Raw genomic sequence first — 25129 nt, 5'->3', positions numbered from 1 at the left:
TTTTCATTCGTTCTTAATATTAAACGAAAACAGAAGTACTTACCGGAGGCTAACGATGACAATGAACCTGCGATGCTTCCGCCACCCTCGTATGCATAATTTCGTAGATCATCGAACGGTGGTGCGTTTGGATCACTGTCAGCTCTCTTTTTGTGGTCTTCTATAAAGATGCCCACGTTTGGTTCTGGTCCTAGTGTGTCTGTAAAATATTTACAATGGTATCAATATCCGATTATCCATTATCTTGGATATATATAACAACGAGAATTACTTACAGGGTATTTTACATGGCGGTAGCTTGCCGCCCATTTCTGGAATAGGGCCACCAATAGGAATTTGAAGCGGGGTAATGTCGAATGCGGTCATATCATCTTCTCCGCCACCCTCGTCATCGTAGTTGATGATATTTTCTCTCACATCGTCATCAGGCCCAGGGTACTTAATATGAGATTCTCTTCTTCTATTATAGACGACAAACACTAAGACGAGAACTACAACATAATACGAATATCATTAATCGCTTTCTGTATTAGTTGATTTTTAAATTCTTTTGATGTTTCAATTATTTTTTCCTAAAGATACATTTTTAATGGATGAGGGATATTAAAGGAACGATACTGATTAACTATAGTAGAATTCTTTTAGTTAGTGCGTAATTTTTCATTTTAGAAAGTTATGTTCCTTTCTGTAGCTTTTTACACGTGTAATACATCTTGTCCGCGCGATACTTACCAAGAATAATCAAAAGACAAACTAAAATAGCTGCCAAAGCTCCCATACTGAGTTTCAACGTTTGTCCCTCTTGAACGAGCTCGCAATTTTCTCCCCAGAAACCATCGGGACAAATACATCTATATCTAAAGCGTGGATCTTGATTGATACATCTACCACCGTTCAAACAAGGATAATCTATGCATTCGTTTTTGTCCATGCATCCTTTGCTATCAGGCGATGGAATTCTTCCTTCTCCACATCTAGGAACATAGACAAGATAAGATTTATCAAATCATACGTATGTATACAAACCTGTAAATTAAAGATAGCGTTATTTAAATTTTACAATACTTACGTGCAGTCATATTCGTTCCAAAGATCGATACATTCGAATGGTTCTGGACAAATGACGTTGGCACAGGGTTTATTCGAAGGACAGTTTCTTTCCAAATTTCTGGCCATGGTTGCTTGACCCCATTGTGTTCCATTCATAGCAGGTGGTAATGGAAGATGTTTGCCCTCTAGTCTTATGTCATCCAGACATCCTGTTCAAACGAAAAATTATATTAACTTCCCCCTCATCATCCTGTGAACACTGAAGTCTTTTTATAATTGCATCTTATCTTTTGTATTTTATCACATAATGCATTTCTAACTATTTCATTTTGCACCTTTCCGTTCAAGAACTTTTGTCTATATATAATTGAATATGCCATTTTCCACAGTCTTTATTTCTATTCTTCTTCAACTTGATTATCAAAAATTATAAAATGTTTACCTTTCTGATAATCCGCGTACACTTCAAACGTCCGCACTCCAGTGTACTCAGCCTTGCCGCCCGCGAAAACTCCTTCCTGTTTGTCAACCAATAGCCACTGGTGTCCTTCGAAGGAGAAGGTTTCATTGAATCTTCTTCCTTCACCACCATCCAATTCCAAAGTTGCAGCTGATCCGTATCTCGATACTCTAACTGTATGCCACTGTCCATCATCAACAGCTATCGCAGTCAGCCATATGTCTCGTTCCTCAGTTCTCAGGCTGTTCAAATTGTAACGGAAATGCAGTCTGCTGTCCTTGATCTAGAAATTAAAAGATGCAATAACTATAATTGAATATTTTATTCATTTAATTAGCTATTTCCCTTTCTTTATTTAAATGAACATTATATTCACTTCTAAAATGTGATAACGTGAATAATCACCTCCAAAATAGCGTATTCTCTATTATGCTGATCGCTGACTCTAAACAATTCACCATGGACCTCTCGGGTGCGGAATCTCAGCTGTACTTGAGTGGAATATTTATCCGGTTCGAACGACAACGCGTATTTGACGTAACTTTGTGGTTTGAATGTCGTTGGTATAGTGGATGTCATACATCCTGGACCAGTCCATCCTGGGTTACATTGACATCTAGCTTCAGTGAAGCTTCCTACGCAAGTACCGTGTTCCCAGCAACGGAAGGTGGATTCCTGGTTGTTGCAGATTTCCTCGGTTTGAGGGCAGCCAGCTACGCTGTTTCTTGATAATCCAGGATGTGCTAGATCGTAAAGCTTGCTATTGTGAAAGAGGTTCTTGATGCAGCCATCGAAACCTTTACCAACTGGCATATGCTTCCACTTGTAATGAGTTGGATCGAATTGCTCGACATATAAACCACCGATTTGAAGTGGCGCGTTTACGTTTAGATATTCGTTGAAGGGTGGTATGGTGCCTTGAGCTTGGCAACTAGTGTCGTTGAATTCTGGTGGCGTGCCGTCTTCCGGTTCTGAGATATCCGCGGATTTGCAATAATCGATGATTAATTTCACCGTCTGTAAAATAAAATAGGAATCCGTGGAATTAATTATAAGCGATCATTGTAAACTGGATGTAATCTAGTTGTAACCTTATTCTTCTAGAAGAAGGAAACCATTTTAATAATTTTAATTTTATTTTCTCATTTTGACACATATAGAGATATTTAAATTATGATTTAAAAGATAATTCTGACCTCCGTGTTCCAAAAGATGTCGAGTCTGTGCCATTCTCCGTCGTCCAAAGTTCTTTTCGGCTTCACTTTTAACTCTAAAGTACCGGAACCGAAGTCTATCAACAGTCGAGGTATTCCACGTTCCAGTTCAACGGATATAAAATCTGTAAATACGTACATTACGTAATAGTATGTTATTTCATGTGTTACTGTAAAAATCGCTGATTTATTAGACTTAAATTCTGGCAAAGATATCATAGAGGAAGCTATTATTACCTTAAGAAATCTATTATTATCTTATGATCTATATTTGCTTACCAGAAACCATAATTTCGTCAGCCTCAGGGGGAACAATAGGCCCATTGTATAATAGTAATCCGTCAGGTTTTTTAGTGATGAATTCGAAGCTCAGATGACTGTTATCGCACATTTCTAGTGCAGGATACCAAGCCCAGCCATTTCCACGGAAACTTCTCGCAGTTTGCTGACATCTTGGACCATTATATCCAGCAGGACACTGACATCTGCGTAATAAAAAATAGATTAAATAAAATTAATATGCTAGTATAATACATCACATGCTAAATTTCACGAGTTGATAGACTTACGATAACCCAAATCGACCTTCCACGCAACGACCTCCGTTATAACAAGGGCTGTTTCTACATGATTCCCCTTTACTGAAGTTCCGAGCTCCGCATGTACATTCGGCGATTACATCCACCCGCACGCCCACTAGGGCGGTTCTGTTTGCATTGACCATGTATGGTAAACTGCTAATATCCAAGGTGTTTGTGCAACTACCCTCGCATACTTCATTCTCGTAATAACACTCGTCGATGCCGACCATCGTTATGTTAATACCGACCTCTTTCTCGATCTAATTGAATTAAAATTATTTTTTTAATCAAATTGATTTGTTTAAGCGTGAATTACACCGTGTGAAATATATTTTAGTCTTTATTTATAAATAAATAATAAATAAATAAATTATTAGACAGGTCATTTCATGAAATTCTTGCTTCAGTAAAAACAATGTCCAATTTATGAAATATTGCATGTTAAATAATAATTTCATTAAGTATTAATTTATGTGGTAATATCGGATTGAATGTTGTTGATAATTCCTTCATAATAGGATTCATCCCTAGTATGTAAAAGTGCCATGAAAAGGATGTATCTCTGATACCAAATTTTGCTAAAAGCTGAAGTAATCCAATATTCCTATATTTATAATAATCTGATATTTTCACTGATATTCCATTTAATTAGAAGCCAAAAATATTCAATGGGAAGATTTAGAAGATTCAGAATCTTCAAAAGATTTAGAAAGAAGAGAAATGCCATGAATTAATTCATATTAACTTACTTCTTCACGATGCATTAGTACGATTCCATTCAATCTTACAGGCTTATAATACGGCGATCCATGGGCCGCGAATCTGACGTCTGTCAACGGTGGATGCATTCTACGTAATTGAACGCTAAACACGTCTACATTTTCTCTATCGATATTTAACAAATGCGCCAATTTATCTCTAAATAATTCTGCTTTGCTACGCGATATAGTTTGTGACTGGAAGAGAAAAAATTAAAAATTCATTAAATATAGGTTTCATATAAAAAAGAACGAGTTAATAGTCTATAATTAAATAGAATAATTACTTTATAATCCCAAACACGAATGAAATCTTCGTCTGTTATACCAGATATTCGAACCGAACCAGAATTTAATACAGCTTCGAAAGGAATCGTTTTCACCGTGACTGTCACGTTTGCTGGGACATCTGTTTGCGTGTGCTTCCGATCGTAGACTTTGAAACGTAGATGATATCTACCGTCGTGAGTGCCTGATTTCATATAAATCATACCGGTGTCCTCATCCAGCTTGAATAGAGCGTGCTCTAAACCCTCCCAATAGAACTTTTTATCCGGTAAATCCCAATCATCCAAATCGAATACGTAAACTCTGCCTATTTCTGTATCTGGTGATTGTCCCTGTGAAACGAACTCGACCAAGTCAAATTATACGAATCTTTAATTATAATTATATATTGAATAATAACTTTGAAATATAATCTTTAATTCTTTGAGCATTCATTTAGCCAGATTAATGTGCTATTTCATTCTAACGTATTATAGTATCGAATTTTCAAATAAGTACAGTAATTATGTAATTATAGCACAGTAATTATATTACACATAAGTCACGTATGAAAATAGTATTTTGATTTTATTTACATCTTAGTCTCTGGGATAAAAATTGATATTAAATAACACGAATTCCTTTACTTCTAAAAAGTCAAAATAAATAGAAAATTATATGAAATTTAAATATAGAAATGAAATACATACTGCGTAGTTATATACAAAAATGTCCTTCGATCCAGGCTGCATTTTGTTATCGTTAATATCCCCGATAATAACAGTTAAAGTACTGGTCCCAGACATTGATGGAGTTCCTGTGTCTTTGATAACGATCGGTATCAAGTACTCCTTTTGTTGTTCTCTGTTAAACGATAGTAACGATGACACAATAGCCATGCCATCCCCGTTCGCTCCCTCTGCAAGGAAATAGAAAACCGGCGTTTGTTAGCGAGAACTATCGAACTACAACTAACAACGCTCCACTGAAACGGGAACGTAATAGGATTGGATCCAGACTCACTGTTATCGCTCTCAACTTTGAAACTGGCACGAATCACATCGTCTGCCTTTGGATCCATCCTGAAAGTAAACGGTGGTCCATTGCTCTTCGATCGATCGTCATCATCCGTCGCTGAGATCTCTACTACTTTTTTCTGTTGCGAGTGTTCCTGTAGCACGGGTCTATAATCTTTCAGAAATCGTGGTGGATTATCGTTTATGTCGTGTACGATTACTGTTAACGTGGCTGTTGCTGTTTTAGGTGGAATTCCATCGTCGATGGCCAAGATTTTCACCTGGAACGAATAATTTTTTATTGGTCTCGAATCTAAGTACAGTGTACAGTAGTGTAATCTAGATATTAAATAAGTAATACAAGTTATTATCTGATCAATGTTTTAAAAACAATGTGGTTTTATAATTTACCTGATGCCTCGGGGTTTCTTCACGGTCGAGACTTCTCTGGATCGATACCGTGCCATTTTCGTTGATCGAGAATTGCCTCTTACGATCGGAACTTCTATCGATCGAATAGAACACTTTGCTTTTACCACCCTGATCAGGATCGGTGGCTGTGAATGTTTCGAGACTGCTTCCAATGCGAGCATTTTCAGGAACCGTGGTCTCAATATTCGCCTTCTCGAATTGCGGTTGATTATCATTTATGTCGCGTAGCTTCACGACTACCCAGGAATAGGCAACGTGATACTTGTCGTTGTCATTGTCTTCGCCCTATGAGATAGAGAATATTATCGCATAGTATCACAAACCAAAAGTCGTTGATTGAAAATATAGAAATGCAAATAGAATGAAATATGTTTATGAAAGACTGTAAACACAAAAATGTAAGAAAATAACGTAACTCGTACTTTATCTTACAACAAGAGAATGTACTAAATGTGCTAAAAAATGATCTCATTATTTATGGAGAATGGGTATGGGAACATAGAGTAGGAACATGATAATAGATTTAACAATATAAGTTATCTATAGAATTGTATAATCTTTTAATTAAATACCTTATCGTTAACTTGTATCCTAAATCTGAATCCGTTGCTCTGCAATTGGTCCTCGTAGTCCAACGATTGCACAATTTTCAAGGAACCCGTGCCATCGTTATTTCTTACCATGGTAAATTTATCAGCACCATAACCACTGCTTTCGATCACCTGCGTTTGTAAATTAATACGATAAACGATATTTCTACAATTATTTTTCCTTGATCGTTATGATAAATCTTTTCTGTTAAATCAATTAACATAATTTCTTTAAGAAATTCGGGGAAAAATACGAGAAGGAACGATTCGAGTGACGCAATGAACAGTACCTTATACTGGAATTTATTGGTCTCATCCTCATCGTGTACAGTGACCGTAAGAATTGGCATTTCCGGCAAATCTGGGCCTTCCGTTTCGTCTACCTCCGTAAACCATTCCTCCTTTGTGAATTGCGGAGGCATATCGTTTATATCTTTCACTCGTATAGATGCTGTCCCCGTCCCTAAATATTGGAAAAATGCCATCAAAATCTCAGTAGATTATAATTAAAGCAGGAAACAAATAATTCTACGTGTTAGTCTTTCAAGTATTTAAAATATTAAATAAAAAAAGATCATGAAATCTGATTTGAAATAAATCTGATATTTCTATCTTTAAAATACTTTATACTTTACGTGTTAATAAGTTAAAATTTCCAAAGATCTTTGAGGGTTTCCATTTTAATTTTTAACTTACCCTTTAACCCCCCTCCATCCATTGCTACCACTTGTATAGAATAATCTGGCGTGCGTTCTCTGTCCAAACAGCATACTGCCGTCTTTATCACACCGGTTTCCGATTCAATCTCAAAAATTGGCGAGCCAGTTTCCTCCTCGATGACATTCTTTTCAATAGAGTAGATTAGTTTTGCATTTGTACCTTCACTCGGATCGTCATAGTCGACCGCTGTCATGGTCATTACAACCATTCCTGGGAACAAGTAAGGCAAAAATTGATCTTAATCATTTGTATAGAAAAAGCAATGTAAACGATAAAATCTTTAACTGTAGAAGGCTAAAATATTAAAATACTTATGCACTATTCTTTCTTTTCTTAGACAAATACACGTCTTGCATATTATGCTTTCTGTATTTATTTCATTTCTTTAGAAGCAATGTATTTTTATTAGTACATTCCACCGAGCTCTCGATTAATAATAATCGTTTTCACACAAACCTTAAATCGATACTTAAAGATGTCCATTTGTTCTAGATTGTCAATCTAGATTATTAAACGTTATTTGAATATAAATCGTGTCTGTCCATTCTCATATTTCTAACAATGTATCACGAATGAATCATATATTGCAAAGACTATGTTAACACATCGTGAAGGAAAAAGCAATATTTCCTTCGTAGTGAAAATGTAATCTAACTTTACCTGCCGTTCCGTTTTCCGTGACGTTCCCGAAATAAATGCCTTGTGGGAACGTAGGTGCATTGTCGTTGATGTCCTTCAGGTTCACTTGAACGTCAGCATATCCAACCAAACCTTCTCCGCCTTCATCTTGAGCAAATACAGTGAATCGCCACTGTGGCCTTCCATTTGGTTGATCCCTGTCCAGTGGCTGTGGAGTAACACCGAGATTACGGCCCTAAGTAACTTAGGATGCGAGGCAAATTTAATAAAAGAAGCTTCGCTGAAACTTCTGCACGATTTTTTTCTGTACGATACTTCTTGACGACAAAACGTACTTTCGACCGGTATTGCGAATTAAATACACGATTTTATCGTCGAAAATTTAATTTCTTTCTTTCGCTGCTGCATTGTATCAGTTTTAAATAAACTTAAATCGTAAACTTTTGAACGAATTAAATAACTTTTGTATAGAAGCAGCAAGAGGCGATTTGAAGTAGAAGTTTTAAGGTACTTAGAGAGGCGTTTTAATGGATTTATGAGCTTACGTAGAAATATTTAATTTGCCACGTAGAGTTTGTGGCGAGCGTTCTTCTGTTTCGATCATTTTTTGGCATCCAAGTATTAAAATGATTAATAAATAAAAAATTAATAAAGACAGAACGTATTTGTTAGTGATAAAAGAATTAGTAATCGTGGATCGGAATTTGTACATACATTAATTTTTATGCTGATTCGTGTTAATTAAACTTGGCAAATGGAACAAACCTTTAGAACGTAAATTTCTCCGCTGGTGCGGTTGATATCGAATTTGCTATTCGCTGGATTATCAGGATCGATACCCTGACCAGTTAAAAAGTAGACGATATTCTGTGGCCTATCCTTATCCCCATCGGTGGCTGTGACCTGTGTCAAAAATTCATTATCGATAAATACATTGTTTCAGCAATTTAGTACTATAATTACTAGGTCGTTCTGTAAGCGATATCGTACTTGTACACATATGTAACTTGAAAATATTATAAAAATTGAAGTCCTACAATTTTATAGCCTTTTTTAAACGAACATTTTTATAATTCCTCTTTTTATTATTCTTCAATTCCTCTGGTAAGAATCAGTTAACATTTTGGATATAAAATATTTATTATTCGTTGCCACATCGAGGCCTGCCACTGTGTGAAATTTCTTATTCTGTCAATCAAAATATATAAAACCCCGAAATATATGAAACTGTATGAAATCAATTTAAATTTCGTTCATGGAACGGAGTGGATAATTTCCACTCATATTATTTTAAATACTTTTATTTTAAATACTCTTGGGTGGATTTGACATAAATATGTATACTTAAAATGACAAGTTTAATAAAAATGTCATATTCGCTTTTGTTTTCTATTAATTCACCTCGTCATACGTCGTACGTAATATATACTTACCCTTATACGAAACATTTATACGCCATTGATCGTGATTTGTAGATTTCATGTTTTATGTTATATTCTATGCATTGTGTCCTATACTCTATGCTGCATATTTTACATTTCGTATTATGTATTCCATATTCTACAATCCATACTTTATGTCCCATATACTTTGTTTTATTCGGGATTTTACGTTCTGAATTCTATATTAGCTCGTAGATACAACTGGTGTCTGGCGTCCAAATACTATAATTTTCCTTTATCCAGAAGTTCGTGGTAAAGGACATACAGGGAAGACATAACGATAGCCTAGTCGTAATTGGATAAAATAAGAATCGAATTCATGTCCAACGATTTAACGAATCAATCCCATCAATTTTCCAGCTAACAATTTTCCAGCTAGCAATTTTCCAGAATAAGATCATTCTCTTACTATTATTCTATTTCTTTACCTGATTTAGGACGATCACGTTTGACCGAACTATACGTAAAGGTAATTGAAATATACGCAGCTCAAAAAGAGAAGGATTTATCGACTAGCTAGACAATTTAATTACGTTGGCCATTTTCGAAAATAACCATTTATTCAATAACGAATATCAAAGAATTCGTTGTAACGTTTATCACTTATGTCAGTTCTCCAACTCTCAAAGTATAAGATTCAACTCTAAAGTAAGTACGAATCGCTTGGTAAATTATGCAGCAATTTTAGAATGGATGGAATAATTACCCCGAGGACGCGTTTAGGCAAAGTCCTGTCATCTTCCTCTGTGATCTGCGTTTTGTAAGTCGGGCGCTCGAAGACAGGCGGATTATCGTTTACATCCTTCACGTGTATCACGACCGTCGTGTAATTTTCTTTCAAGTTATCAGACGCGGTCAGGCGAAGCTCGTACTGTAAGATTAAAGCAGAACAAGTGGATAACAGCGTTTGCAGCTGACCCGAGTTACTGCACCGACAGCGGTCTCTTTCTTGGAATAATAGAAATGGAACTTTCGAGCAACAATTTAAGGATCGTAAAAAAATAAGCGGTTTATTGTAGAAACAACGAAGGAAATAAATTGTCGATAAAATTTCGGATGAATTCGATGAAACATATGTTTGACAGCGAAACTTATCTCTTGGTTACAATTTACAGATCAGAGACTAGCGGCACGCGAGAAGCTCGGTACAGGAAGTTCTGATAAAAAAGTTTATAAAGATCGAGCGCTGCTGTCTATTTAATGGACCAAAAAAAAGTTCATAAAAACGAGATTACTTTTTTTTTTTTAATGGAAGTTATAAAAACAGTGGACTGATGAAACCGTTTTTAAAGCATGAAAGTGTTTTTTGCAGCAATACGTAGAATGGACGAACGAAGTTGAACAACCTTACGCTTTAATGAAACAAGGCAAAAAGTAAAAGATTAATCAAGTAAATTGGTGCTTTAATCCTCGCGAGAGACCATTCCCTTTTCTAATTTTCTAACATAAATTCGACGTGAAATTGAATATTAAGAATATAAAATATACCTATATATTTAATATAAAATATTAGATAGAACGTGAACATCGTGTACCTTGGTTAATAAAACGAATTCATTTTACAAAATAATACGTACGACAAAGAACGATAAATCGAACAGAATAGCGATAAAATTATTAAAAATATTTCGAAACTATCGAATAACGTGCGATCTCGTGTAATTTCTTATTTCTCTGTATTCCTAATAATTCGTACAACCGATTGACTTGATTAAAAGCAATGGAAGGAAGAAAATTAGAGGAGAAACGAAAACGATAAAAGTCGAATGTGAAAAGTTGGGAATTCATAAAGAACCGTCCAAAACGAAGCGAATGTTTTGACGACGTGACCCGCGCCAGGGTATGGGAATTTGATTAAAACGAAGCGCAGAGTGATCTGATTTCTCAACAAAATTTACGATAATGCCATAGCTACGATACGTCGCAGCACATGAAACCGAAGACTTATTAAAGCAATGACAAATGAGCGGATAGGAAACGTGCAATAACCGCGCAAGTTTTCGCACTATTTCACGGTTTTTATTGGACCGCGAGTAATAAAACGCGATGCCTGGGACGCGGTTAAAAGGATTAAACAGGGACGTATCGAAGGCTTTCTCGCTCCTCTATCTCTCTGTTTTATCTATTTCCCTATGTTTTTGTTACTTCCTTGTTCTATTCTTCTGTATTTTTCTCCACCGCTGTCAGTGTCTTTCCTTTTCGTTCGTGATACCATGATGCACTAACCCTTTTCCTCGTTTCGTAATCTAATGCACCTGCGACGTAAATGGCGCCAGTCATATTCTTCACGGCGAATGCACCGCCTATGTTACCGCTCGTAATCTCATATCGAATACGCGAGGCTGTAAAATGCAGAGAAAGATCCTGTCAGATGAAATTCCTTAGGAGATTGCGATGACTCCGTTACCTGCCGTTCTGTCGTCCGTGTGTCGTTTACAAAACGATCGGTGCACGCCAGAGGGAAACGTCTTAAATTCTTCTGCTTATCGACTCGCTGAACGAACAACGAGTTTATCGCCAGAGACACAAGAAAGAATATTTCTATCATCATAATAATTCTATCATCAAACAATTTAGTATAACTACGAAATAAAATATTTCGTTTGTCTTACAACGAACTTACGATTCTAACAGTAAGATTTATTAAAATGGTCATTCTTTAAATTTTCACTGGGAAAATTTCCCCAGGGACCGTATTCGATCATAAGCAGCGGCAACGTCAGTTTCCCTCTGACATCCTTTCTCATTTACGGGGAAAAAAAAAAAAAGAAAAGAAGACTGTATCCTTAAACAGGTTCTATTAGAAGGTAATACATCCATACGTCGAAGTTCTTAATTGAGGTCTATCGGATAAATATGTTTCGTGACTTTGCTTCAACCATCTGGTATTTAAAGTTTTGTAAGCAGTTTATGTGCCTTTGGATCCGAGTCGCGAAGAGGCAGATGGATTTTAGCGAAACTTGTTAGCCAGGTTAAGGATACAGAACTTCGAGACGAGGTATAAAATCATTATCAGGAATAAAGGGTAGACATACGACGCGAACTTCATCAGTACTCCGTCAGAGCTGATACCTTCGATAGGCGAAAATAATTTTTCTAATTGTTTGACAGACGACGACATTTCCATTTATTAAAAAAATATGATACTAGATACGTAGTTTAACATATGTTGAGTTGATTACCATGACATGTATATTTTTATACAAATTGGAACGTTTACGGATTATAATTTTATGAAAACTTCTTATTCTATGTACGAAACGTCATTATTTTAATATACAGAATCGCATCTTACTTTCATATGCGAAATATCAATTTGCAATTTACAATATTGTTGCTTTATAATATTTTTTCACGGAGAAATAGAAAGAAAACAAACTGTAGCTGTTTTCATACAGCAGTATTTATCTTTACTACGGTACAACGGCGTTGTTTTGTCACTGGAAAAGTAAAGAAAACTTTCCAGAATATTTTTCCATTCTACCTCTTTTACCATAAAAACAATCTTCCCTTCAAAAACTTTCGAAAACTTATAAAACCAGCGGTACAAACAATTAACTAATTAAATATCGACATGGCAAACATCTCAATTACTTTTCCTCCTTAAAAACCTTTATTCCTGATACCTAGCGTTCAGACGAAACGATTACACGCCTCAGCATCCGTTTCTTTTTACGAGCTACGAGCTTCAGAAAGCTGATCAAAGTGAAAAATGATCGCGTATTTGCATATATGTTCACTTACACTCGTCGTGATCTTTGGCGGTGACAGTGAGAACTGTGTGTTGTATATCCTCATTTTCGTCTACTTCAGCCTCGTAGAGGCCTTTGTCGAAGTAAGGCGGATTGTCGTTCTTGTCAGCTATTCCAATACGAATGAATTTCGTCACTGAAACAGACAAAAGGCAGGAAGACACGTTTAGATTTCGTTCCATTCTCGCTACGATATGAAAGTCAGTGAATATGGGTTGCAAAGTAATCCCTCTGAAAGATTCAAAAGCCTGTTCTCGTATTTCCTTATGATATGTCTCTTCAAGATGCAAATTCGTTTCCATCCAGATTTTCCTAAGACTCGTCATATCATTTACGAAGGCTTATATATACTTGCCGATAAAAAACTAGCGAACAGCCTGTGCATCGAGTGGAAAGTTTATTTTGTTCGCTGGATAAAATCGCATATACATACGTAGAATAACATGACATCTACTTTGAAAATTCGCAAGTAATTTCCATGTATATTGCGTGCATATTCGTGGTGCTCTTTGCCTCAGGAGTTCTCCATTTTTATACCGTTTTTAATGTTTGCGTTATAAGTAATAAGGATAGTGGTCTACTATTTTTCTTAAGAGATTTTACGTCGTTAATTTTTTTTTAATTAAGAAAATATGTCACGTATTTCTACAGTTTCACGTTTTACGTCCCAGATTTGCATACATTCACGCAAGCACACATGTACTTTTTCTCCCTCTCGGATGACATTTACGTATATTAGGTGTACGGATGAGTTCTTTCCAACAATCAAACTTTCATTTTACGCAAAAATCGAAAAAAATTCATTTCTACGCCTAATGCTTAATTTTTCTCATTTCATTTCGTTCATTCTCTTCGTTTCACGTAAATATTTTAATATTATATTGCACGAGGAATACGTTTCCGAGTTATAGAGTAATTTTGAAGTGTGTTTCAAGTTGTACGATCGTTGTTGCTTTTATAATAGTTACGATTTCTACAATCTTTTATATTTTTAAGAAAATAGAAATGTAAAAATTATATATCTACTATCAAGAACGAAAAAAACATCTTGTCACGCTAATGTTAAAAAATAATATTAATCGATTTTGCTAAATGATCGGTAAATTGCTCGAAAATCACACGCGTTTTGGATTTGTTACTAATTCCAAAATTCAATTTCACGGAACAAGTAATTCATCTGTGTAACGTTTAGCGCAGATAGTAGGTCAACGAAACGCATACATCAGACTGAAATTTCCTACTTGTCGATTTTCATTCGAACAAGATTGCGTGGCGTTCTCGACTTGTTCCCAGAGCTTGATATTTCACGGTTAATTTATGCAGATAATTTAATGGAAAATTCATGTTCGGTAATTTATTAGCTTCCGTTGCGGATAGGAGATTTGAGAAACCAGGTATCGATCTTCACGATAAAATAGTTAAACGAAGACAGAAGTTCATTACGAAAGCAGCGACGGGTACTGATTTATCACGAAATCGCAGAATATGATCAGTGAAGCTGATTTTTTCTTTTTTTTTTTTTTTTTATTCATTTTACTAACCTCTCTAAAATTAAGGTGAAAGAAGAAAATCTCCGATTAAATGCTATTAAATGGTAACTTTGTTTCGTTAATTATTACTCGATTTTATATTTAAATTTTTAGTTCATGATATAATTAGGTGTATAAAAAGTTGCAGTAAATTAATGACGTTAAGAAAAGAACGTTTTCGTATTAAATTGCTGTATTGTCATCGTATCGTTATTGTATAGAAATTCAAACTTTTCTCAACAGACATCATTAACAGCTCCAAACACGCTCGTTAAAATTCCTTGCTGCCCGTACAAATTGTACAAATTAACTGCTGCAACCATTCGCAGACTTTTCTAAATACAGCCACCTAATGCATCGTGGGAAACAACGTTCTCACAACAGTTTGAAAAAAAAGATATGGCATGTTTTACGAAAAGGATCGTCGCAGAAGTTTAATTTTCATGATTAACAGTACATCGACAGAATCACCGTTACTCGAGAACGAAACAAATTCGAGCGTATTCCAGCGTTGATTTTCACCGAGCTAGAATTCAGGGTGTAACTGGCTGCCATCGGCGAAACGATGTATCCGAAATACATATCTCATATCTGCGCGCCGCTAATAGGCGGATTATTAAGATGAATTCTCGCGTCAATTTGCTGAACGCCCTGGATGCAGCATCGCTCCAGGCAATTTGCCTCCGCCTATCTTTGAGAGTTTAACTTCCCTCGATTCTCTTTCCCCGACAAATACCCGTCTGATTAAGTCAATTAGCGCGCCACACCATACCGAAATCGTGCTTCTGTCTTCCTGTCATTCGTGACTGGAAATCCTAAATTCCATCTGCAATTAATCCCGTTAGAAAAACTATTCGCCTCAACTGAGTGAATTTCGCGCAAACCGATATCGTTTTTTGAGGATTTTCACAGCCGATTAGATGGCATTGGATGGATAGGACAGTGCAACAAGAAGAGTCGCCTTTTACGGAAACCAGGCTGATAAGGATTGGAATCTCTTTGAGAAAACGATGTCTTTGTTGCGATGAAGATTCGCGCGATTCTTCGTTCGTGGAATTTGTGATATCGCGCGAGCATGCGGAGGATGAGACAGGAGTTTGTGATTGGTATGTTGGCTTTGGAACTTCGTAAGGGAAGTCTCATAAACGAATTGGTTGCGACGATCGAATTAAAAATACTTTATTACTTTCTTGTTAAGAAGATGGAAGCGCGACTTATTTTACGAAATTACTCTATTTATGTACACTAGCACCTGTACATAGTTTCGACGCTAGTTTTGTACAGTAACGTGATACTTGAGCTTTATTAAATTATATTAACGAGGTATTAATTTTAATCTTATCGATTCGTAATGTATACACGAATATCGTGTAGATGATTATAGTTAGAGAAACTTAATAACAGAAATACGAGATGAAGATATAATTACACTCGAGGCGAAATAAGAAGAAAGCGAAATGAAGCATCGTTCATCAAATGTAATCCACCCTTGTCCTTTTATCTGTGTTTCACAAAAACAAACGCAATCTCTCAAAAAGCATCGTTACATCAGAATTAGAAAAAAAAAGAAAAGAAAAGGCAATATAAAATCCATTTCCATCGATAGGCAGTAATAACATTAAAAAGACGAGAGGAACATTGTCAAACACGTTCCCAATTCTTCGTGCTCTCACCGATTTTTTGATATTATTCATAGCCTTTCATCTTTGTTGTCGTTTCATCGAATTAATTTCCGTCGTGGAGCGATGAAAAAATTGAGGTACACGGTATAACGTTTACACAGAATGAAGAACAGGCACTGAAGGAAGGCTGAGGAATTAATTATGCTGCGAGGCCCTTCCGCAGCGATTACTCTTTCCAGCAGGGTAAAACCACCCCGACTCGGCCGTAACAATTCGACGGTTTTCTTCTCTCGATTGATTCGTGACCCACTTTCGCTCGACCGTAATTCTTAATGCGCGGCTTTCCACGATTTATTGCTAACCAGAGGCGATGGGATGGTAGAGGAGCATCGAGAGGGTGGTGAAAAAAGAGGAGACGGATGCGGGTACGCCTGCAATATCCGGATTTCTCGGTCGAATTCGACCGAGTATTTCATGCGAGAGGAAGATAGCGATTGTTGATCGATGTGCTCGTATGTTCATGAAAATGTAGTTTCAAAATGTGGTCGAATTGGTTGTAGAATTATGCCAATGTGCAAAGGCAGACTTGTAAACGGATATTACATTATTGGAAACAGCTTCGCTCTTCTTTTCTCACGCTGTTTCTTTTTATAGCCTTGGTTTATTTTTTAGTTAGAGCGAAAACTTCGAAATAAAGTGCGATAGTGATGTAAAAATAAAAGTACTTTTATAAAACGAAGATTAAATGTCAATATTGTAGCAATGGCGCGAAGGTGAGTAGAAAAATGATTGCTGTCAAAATTTATTTCAATTTTCATACGGCCAATATTTAATTAGAGGTGCCATCTTTTTCGTTTTATTTTCTACGTTACTTCAGGAAACAGTATCACAGTTGGTTTAGTGTTAAACGTACAATTAGAGTTTACTGTAGTACATCGGTACATTCCGCTTTAGTTGCACTGCGCGATCTGTTTAATGACGTGGAGTAAAAAGTGTATGTACTATTCTAGGAAATGAGATAACCTGAGATCGAATTGCGAACGAGGAAAAGTAACTTTCACGCTGTAAACTAATTTCTTTTCTAAAACTTTGTCTTAAACGTATTTTAAAGATTATTTATTAGAATAATTCATAGACACTTATCCAATGAATTAAAAAATTCTTTCCGAATATGTCTAAATAGAAAAGTTTTATCAAGTATTAATAGTAGAAATACATTTTTTGTTTCAAGTTATCGCCAAGCAAATATAATTGCGAGGCAATTTTATATTTATATTAACGATATAAATACGAGAGGAAAATCGTTTACGAATTTATGAAATGCATTTACTATCTTCCAAAGGATATTAAAGCACCGTTGCGCCGTGTGGCAAGCCAGATTATTATAATTTACCTAACAAGTATGGTAATAAGTAACATTTACCTAGGTATCTAGTAATTAAACATCAAAAGAGCGTAATGACCAGATACCTCATATATCCAACATTAGCCACAAACAATATTAAACCAGTGCACGGTGGTCTATGTATAGATTACTATATCTATAGGAATACCACGGAACCATGGTAATAAGTAATACTTATGTGTGTATCTAGGCGTTTAGTAATTATAAATCAAATGGGTATAGCAACTACATCTCTCGAATGTGTTACACAAGTGATATAATATTAAAACGGATGTATTAAAATTTACGTTGTTGCAGCATTGCTGATATTTGTTTTATGCGTTTAGCCAAATAATACAGTAACTATTTTTAAACTTTTGTAGATATTTTACATAATACTAAATTATCGTAATCTGTATTATTATGATCTATGCAATAAGGAAGAAAAATAACGCAACAAGCTAAAACTTCGTGTTAAACTTTGTATTTCATAATCAAAATTTCATAAAAAACATTTTTGGAGAGATGTCCCATTTTTCTTGTATTTCATAAAAGCATCGATTTTCTAAAATATTTCATTCTTCCAATATTTCATAGAAAAATTTATGACCGAATTTTTCGTATATGTGACACTAAAGCTTCATGATATTTTCAATATGTCCACTGCAGATCCTTGTACTAAATATTAATAAATAATTTTCACGGAAGATTTATTGCGAAACTCTACGTACGCGCTTTGTATCAATCATTATAAAAACTTCTACAAAAATTTCGTGATTTCCAATTCTTCAGACATATTCGAGTACTATTACAAAAATATATCTATGTCGATACATTTAGAACATCGTAGATAATTTAGTAGTTCTTCTATCGATTCATGATCCTTTAAATTGTTCTTTACAGTAGGTTTTGATAATCAGCATGACATATACGTATTTAAGTAAATTTATAAAAATCAACGAGACCTATCTTTGCGTAAATAAAATTTGAAACAGCGATTTCTCGTGCCGTTTCAATTCGCTGCATATAGTAACGATCAATAGTAACATCGACAGATAACAATTTCGTTGGAGCATCTAATAATTAAAAGTCAAAAGAGCTTAATGACCCAAACAATTCAACAGAAAGGGCTGATGGAATCGCGACTCTTCTGATCGTGAATTGTGATTCGCAGTAAATATGCCGGATGCAGCGGTAAAATAAATTCGCCTCTCGCACGGCGCGTGCAATTTAAAATTTACGAGGGACAGACGTTGGCGGGGAACGCGTTAACTTTTAACGGTACGGCAATCCATACGGTGGATAACTAAATGGCCAACGTGCTACGTGACTATCTATCCGCGGCAGTGAGTGTTTGGATAGACGTACAAGCTCTCGTGAAATTTATTTGCGATTTAAAATGACTGATTCGCGAAATGTTAACAAGGACAATAAATCCTCGCTTAATTATCCGATGTTCTGAATTTCTTTGTTAAAATTTCATTGAGAAGAGGTATATGTATGTATAAATATCGCAAGTTTTACACAGCACGATTTCAATCATGTGCTATTTCAATATTTATATCATATTATTCGTTGTTTAGTGATTTTCAAATAATATTCTATATCTCTTCTATGCATCTAATCAAATTTCTTAAAATCAAATATAGTATTCTTTATATCGGATGTCAGGTAATAAACAAGCTTCCTAAAAGTCATCGTTTAGCGATGTAAATTTTAGTAAATTGAAATAAGAAACGTAATAGATCTAGATAGAATGGCAAAGAAAACCATATGCAAGATATGTGTATAGCTTTTATTGCATTTATTTAACAAATAATTTGTGTGTAGAATATTTTTTAGTTCTGACAACATGATCGATTCCTGCCAATAGGCATACGTATGAGTCATATCTTTTCGTTAGAATAATCTTTAGCATTTTATGTGCGTTATCATTTTATCAGTCACTTCACTAAAAAACTGGTAAATTATCGATTCAATATCGATTAATTTGTTTTATATATTTGAAAGTATCGAGAAAAATAGTATTTGATTTATTTATTTTTTTTAATTTGGATGAAATAATATATTTTGTATTATTCGTTTCATTATCGAATTGTTGATGTGTAATATTAGTCGGAATTGTTTCGAAATTTCTTTATTTGCACTCTACAAGCGATTGATTACATATCGGGTTTGAAAAGGTTGATTCAAATTCAAATTCTTTGTGATAAAAAAAATATGAAACTGTAGCTTTTGTGAAATTTTTCTCTTGTTTCATGCTCTGCTGACTACGCTAGCATGAATTTTAAGATAAACACTATACGAAACCGCGGATTCATCTTTACTATTTGTTCAGTAAATATCGCGAACATGCTTTAGTTGGTTATTTTACTTTTTAAACTTTCAGCTTACTCTTTTAGACGAAAAAGATAAAAAATGAAATTACGTAGTCATAAAGCTTTATCCTATTAATGAATGAAAAAGTTTATCTCAGACTTTCAACGAACAAATATTTTCCTCTTTGCACTTATTAGCAAACTAATAAGGAAAGAAGAATTTTAAGGTAAGAGGCTTCTTAAAATAAGAAAATTAACCTTAATAAAAGAGCTATTGTCTTATTTAAAAGAAATATTTGAAGTAAAACATATCAACGACACGAGATATTACTAGTTTCTTAATATCGTGAAACAGGTGCCTGACATGTACTTCGTGTACAAACGGTTTAAATTTGTCATTACTCTTCGATCGAACGCTCTTGTTTTGCAACGCTGTACCTCATCGGCATTCGAATGTGGTTGCAATCACTCGTCAGTGATCTGTAAACTGAGCGATCCTGGATTTAACAAATGCGATCGTTAACTATTACTATTCCTGTGAGACAACGACATATCCCTCTATAGAATTTACGGGCTCTTCGTTACGTTATTTAGTCGCTTCTCTAATAACAAACTGAACTTTATTACAACACGTGCAGTCATAATTTACTGAATTACCAGAAAATCTTTCCACCTTAACGATTCGAATAAACAATTGTGGAATTTTTTGGAGAAAAGAGTACCATAAGGCAAAATGATGAATCGAGTGAATTGCATGAAAAATTTTACTTACGGTTATTTAGTATGAAGTACGTTCGAATTGATAATTATCATGATCGTTAAAAAGCTTTGCTTTTTTATGAGTCACGATAAATTTTTATTTTCCATAGTCTTCAGAAAGCTCGCTAATTGTTAGAAATTTCCAGATAATCGAAAAATTCCAAACGATCCGACGTGCATTTTTACACGTTTGACATTTAATATTAAAATTTTGCTGCTTGAGAAACGTGCGAGGTGGTGCAATATGTCGGTATGCAGTTTAAACGACAGAAAATTTAAAGCAATTGCAGCTATAGTTCGACCGAGCTGCGTAAAATCTTCTACAAGTATCGTTAACTGGACTCTGGAGTTTAAACTACCCAGAGCCAGAAGCAACTTTGCCTTTAATCTTCGATCCGACCGGATATCGAGAGAGACATTTAAATACATTCTGTTTTCATGAAATGAAACTTGATTAGAAACTAACAGAACTGCGCGAAGCCTCGAGGGACGACGATTTCCCGTTTTTCTCGTTCACCATTTCCGTGGAAAGTCAGCTGCGTGGTCGTGCCACGGGGATCGTGCCACTTTTTGGAAAGTTTTCCGCATAAATCATAATGGGTTATTCAAATGTCTCCGCGCGATAAACGCTTCGACGAAGCTTGATTTCCGTTGGCGCCCATTTGCAAATTCCACGCTAAACCCAGAGTCTCTGTTATTCCACGGAGAAGATTGGAATTTGCAATCGTGCGCTATTATCGTTGCGATATTGATTCCCGAAAGGAAGTTACGACGTTGTAAACATCTTCGAAATCGGGGCCGATGTGAAAATTGAAATCGAAGCGCGCTGTAAAGCACAGGAATCATCTAATGTATACGTTCGTAGCTCACTCGATTTAGCTCTCTTGTTTCTCTACGAATAATTTTGTAAAAATGTTTTCCCGTTTGCGAGCTATCGGATTTCTCGTGTAATTAATTCTTTTTCTATGATTTCACAGCTGCTCCACAATTTTGATGGACATTAGAGAATCGAGAAAATGAGATTTTCCATCTTCCATCGAAACATGAAGTGAGCATTTTCAAATATATTGCAAGTGGATGCTCTTATGTATATTTTTAATCCATTTAAATTTAGCTCAATTCTTTTAATTTTAATCACGTAATAATTGAATTTCAAGATTTTAAAATAATTTACTATATTCGTAATATCAGTTCGCTTTATAACATGCCATAATACAATTTATTTATTTTTAATTATAAAGCTACCAGAGTATGTGTAAAAGTACAAATTTTATTATTGATCGAATAATTGATCAGTCAAACTAATGACTATGATTTTGTTTCCAACAGTGATTCTTTTAAAAAATTACTATTCAAACAATTACAAGAATTACCATGCTACGGCAACGCTATGACGAAATGATATAAAAACATGTACACGAAGCCTATCAATTGCTAGGAATACAGCAAAAAATAAAAAAAAATGCCCAAATACGGGCAAAAATAAAATTTCAATATCGATAACGATCGACTGATCAAATTAAATTTCATGGCTATGATTTCACTTCCATTCAATTCAATGAAACAAAAATTCCACGATTTACAATAGAATCAATTTTCTCTATTTTTTTTTCTACCTTTCTCTCTCTCTCTCTCTCTCGCTCTCTTTCTCTCTTTAAGTTCCATCGACGTTAATGGTCTCTCATACATAAAAGCATCGAAGCTGCTCGTCGCGGCCGATGGCAATAAAGCTGGATGTCGTCTTGGCATGGCGCGAGTTTACAAATTTATCGGTGGACTTAAATCGTGGAAACGCGCTGCCTCGTCCCGTGTCGCCCATTAAATTCACGGAGGAACGACAGAACAAAAGTTTAACGAGTTCGAGAGGCCATCGGTTATCGGCCGATAGATCGAGGAGTTGCACAGGATGGTCGGGGGTTGTTTTCTCTGTAGCGTGACCAGCAATAGCTACACCCAATGACGCCACGCTGTGGACGTACAAAACGCGTTACTGGGCTACGGTGTAAGAAATCGATAAAGCCCCCAATCCCACTCGCCTTCTAACCCCTTTCCGACCACTTTCCAAGCTCCAACGGTCCGGAGAAGCTTATCCTTAACCGCGCCCTCCCTCGGATCACTCGATTGCTTTCGAAAATACTTGATTTCTGTTGCTTCCACTCGCTCCCGCCATCGTTCATTCAATACGAGGTCGAGGGAAATGTGTGCGTCGAGGAAATAAAGAACGGTGACGGAGCACGCTTACACAAAGGGTGAGCACTGAGCAATCGCTTAGAAACGATTTGCACGGAACCGAGGTTGGATCATGGCCAAGGAAACGATTAATGTAAATGATTAGGGTGGCCTAGGTTCAGGCTAATTTTAGTCACATACCACTAGACCAGCTATGAACGTTTGTAGTCTAATAATACCGACGATATTCATTGGACTACCTTTGATATTGTATGATATAACTGGAGATATTAGGCTTTCCATGTAATGTATTTTAGAAACGAGTAAAGAGGAAGAACGTACGGATGTATATTAAACATTAAGTATAAAGTGCGAGATTTCGAATGTTTTCATAAATTAGAAACTTATTGTTATTTTCTTCCGGATACAAGACACTAAAATTGTTAAAAGTTTTCTGATACCATTTTTTAAAACTTCGTGCAAGTTCTGTACCTTGTAGCACATACGAACAGGATTAGTTTAAAAAATATAATTGCAAATAAACAGCACATATACGATATAAAAGTATAAATACAAACAAAAAAAAAGTAATTGTATATCGTTAAGAACGCGGAATAAATATCTGGAACTCGAAAACACAAATATTGGATCTTGCACGTAAATTCTATACATGTTCCGAAAGACGTGTTCAGGCTCTTCTGTGTCTCTCCGATCGTTTCCAACATTAGGAGAAAATCTTGGCCGTTGAATCGCATGTTGAATGTAAATCGTATAACGGGGAAGCAGGCGTGTTAAATCGTACGTGCGTGCATCCGAGTTGTAAATTCGAGATTGAAAATTTAAGGCACGGTTTAGAATTTAGGTGAACTTTCGATCGACACGAGAAGGGCCAGGGTTGAATGAAGACTAATGGATCCCATCGATCTTTCTTTTTTCCCCTCCCTCTTGACTTTCCTACTCTTTCCTTTCCCGCCTCGCCACCTCTCGCGACACACTTCTGAAAAGAACGAACTCGAAACCTGATTGCCGCGCTTTTCGCTTAATTGGAATTGTTTGCAACAATGATGTAATCGAGTATCCAATCGCGCGGAGATTGCTTGCAACGAAAGGAAGAGCAGAGAAGTTGGACGAGGTGCGAACGAATTTTTTTCGCTTGTCTTGTTAGCGTCGCTCCGGACGACGCGATTGCCCGTGAAGTTTCTCGCGTTTCACCGACCGGGAAATCATTTTCACGTTTCCCATTCGCCCGTACTCGGAAATAGAGATAAAAAAAATGGGATGTTCAAAGCGTAAAAGTGGATGCACGATGATCCAGCAGAACCGATATTGTATTAAGTTAACTGCGATAATTTGATGATGAACGAATCTACGCGATTTTTTACAATCTTTCGCCTAACTTGTTCGAGCGATTAAAAGACGATTAAAAGATTCTATATGAAGATTATAGGAGAAGGTTTGATACTTTTGTTCAGTCTAAAATTAACCAAGTTAAAGTATACTCGTCAAATCTTCAAAATTGATTTTTTCGAAAACGAAATGAAGGAGTGCTGTACCAAACCTTTTTCTCACTTCTTCACGTAGAATCACCCCCTGGCCGGTTGTCGATTTCAACGATTTCCGTCCCACCCTGTACATAATAACAAGAAAAAAACTTTCCCACGTTCTAACATCATGTAGCCGTCTACGGTTATTTAAAATTTCGATTTATAAATCCGCGAGGCATCTATCGTTAACATTGAAAATATTCTAACGTAAAGAACTACCTAAGGTATATAACTCAATTTATCCACATTTTCACGGAAGAGTTTTGACTTTTTAATCGCACGGTTTCAGTTTCCAAGAGCTGGTCCACATTGCTTTAAAGTTCATTTGAAGTGATACGTATTTAACGACCATTTCCTTTCACACGAATCAAGAAGAAATGTAGGTTGATTGTGTCCTTCAGTCTGCTTCTCAGAAAATTCACATTCGTTATATTTTCCCTTAAGCTTGATGCAAGAGATACGTATAAGCTTTTATACCAATAATTATGTACTTAACGGATGTTTGGAAATTTATGAAAAATAGTAAAAACGTAATTACTATGTTATATATTTAACATACAATACGTTAGCAATCACTTGTTTAATATATTTCAATTATTTGTTTAATTATAATTTCAAATAACTTCTCATAACGTTTAATTTATTTCTACGGCTAACGAGTTCAAAGTTTAGTTATATTTGTACTAGGAACATTAATTATCTATATTTTCTATTACTACGACCGTACAGTAATTATTCATACGTCATAATGGTTTGCAATTTAACGATATCTTTCATAAATCAATTACGATAATAGAATTTGTGCCTAATGGCACTATCATTAATATTACTGATGTATTACTAATTTATAATATCCATTAGTGTAAACGTTCAATTACTACAA

At 35.5% G+C, this 25129-nt stretch overlaps 1 protein-coding gene across 2 annotated transcripts in view; it reads right to left on the bottom strand.

The window, feature by feature from the left end:
* Nucleotides 1-25129, bottom strand: part of LOC100648796 (neural-cadherin) — a 104544-nt gene that overhangs the window by 7054 nt on the left and 72361 nt on the right. For both annotated transcript variants that reach the window (XM_012314798.3, XM_012314797.3), the window contains exons 2-23: nt 12914-13057; nt 11396-11511; nt 9876-10040; nt 8493-8630; nt 7749-7935; nt 7065-7298; nt 6659-6831; nt 6351-6500; nt 5758-6063; nt 5354-5627; nt 5041-5249; nt 4351-4683; nt 4055-4261; nt 3294-3565; nt 3004-3209; nt 2707-2849; nt 1916-2527; nt 1493-1793; nt 1070-1259; nt 733-974; nt 276-491; nt 44-199 (exon numbers count right to left, since the gene is read on the bottom strand). In XM_012314798.3, the coding sequence (XP_012170188.1) occupies nt 44-199; nt 276-491; nt 733-974; nt 1070-1259; nt 1493-1793; nt 1916-2527; nt 2707-2849; nt 3004-3209; nt 3294-3565; nt 4055-4261; nt 4351-4683; nt 5041-5249; nt 5354-5627; nt 5758-6063; nt 6351-6500; nt 6659-6831; nt 7065-7298; nt 7749-7935; nt 8493-8630; nt 9876-10040; nt 11396-11449 (4768 nt within the window). In that variant the 5' untranslated portion in view covers nt 11450-11511; nt 12914-13057. The remainder of the gene's footprint in view (nt 1-43; nt 200-275; nt 492-732; nt 975-1069; nt 1260-1492; nt 1794-1915; nt 2528-2706; nt 2850-3003; nt 3210-3293; nt 3566-4054; nt 4262-4350; nt 4684-5040; nt 5250-5353; nt 5628-5757; nt 6064-6350; nt 6501-6658; nt 6832-7064; nt 7299-7748; nt 7936-8492; nt 8631-9875; nt 10041-11395; nt 11512-12913; nt 13058-25129) is intronic.

Source organism: Bombus terrestris, chromosome 12 (assembly GCF_910591885.1).
Source record: "Bombus terrestris chromosome 12, iyBomTerr1.2, whole genome shotgun sequence".
NCBI lineage: Eukaryota > Metazoa > Arthropoda > Insecta > Hymenoptera > Apidae > Bombus > Bombus terrestris.
The sequence above is the reverse complement of the archived record's forward strand: the minus strand, read 5'-3'. Positions and strand labels throughout refer to the sequence as shown.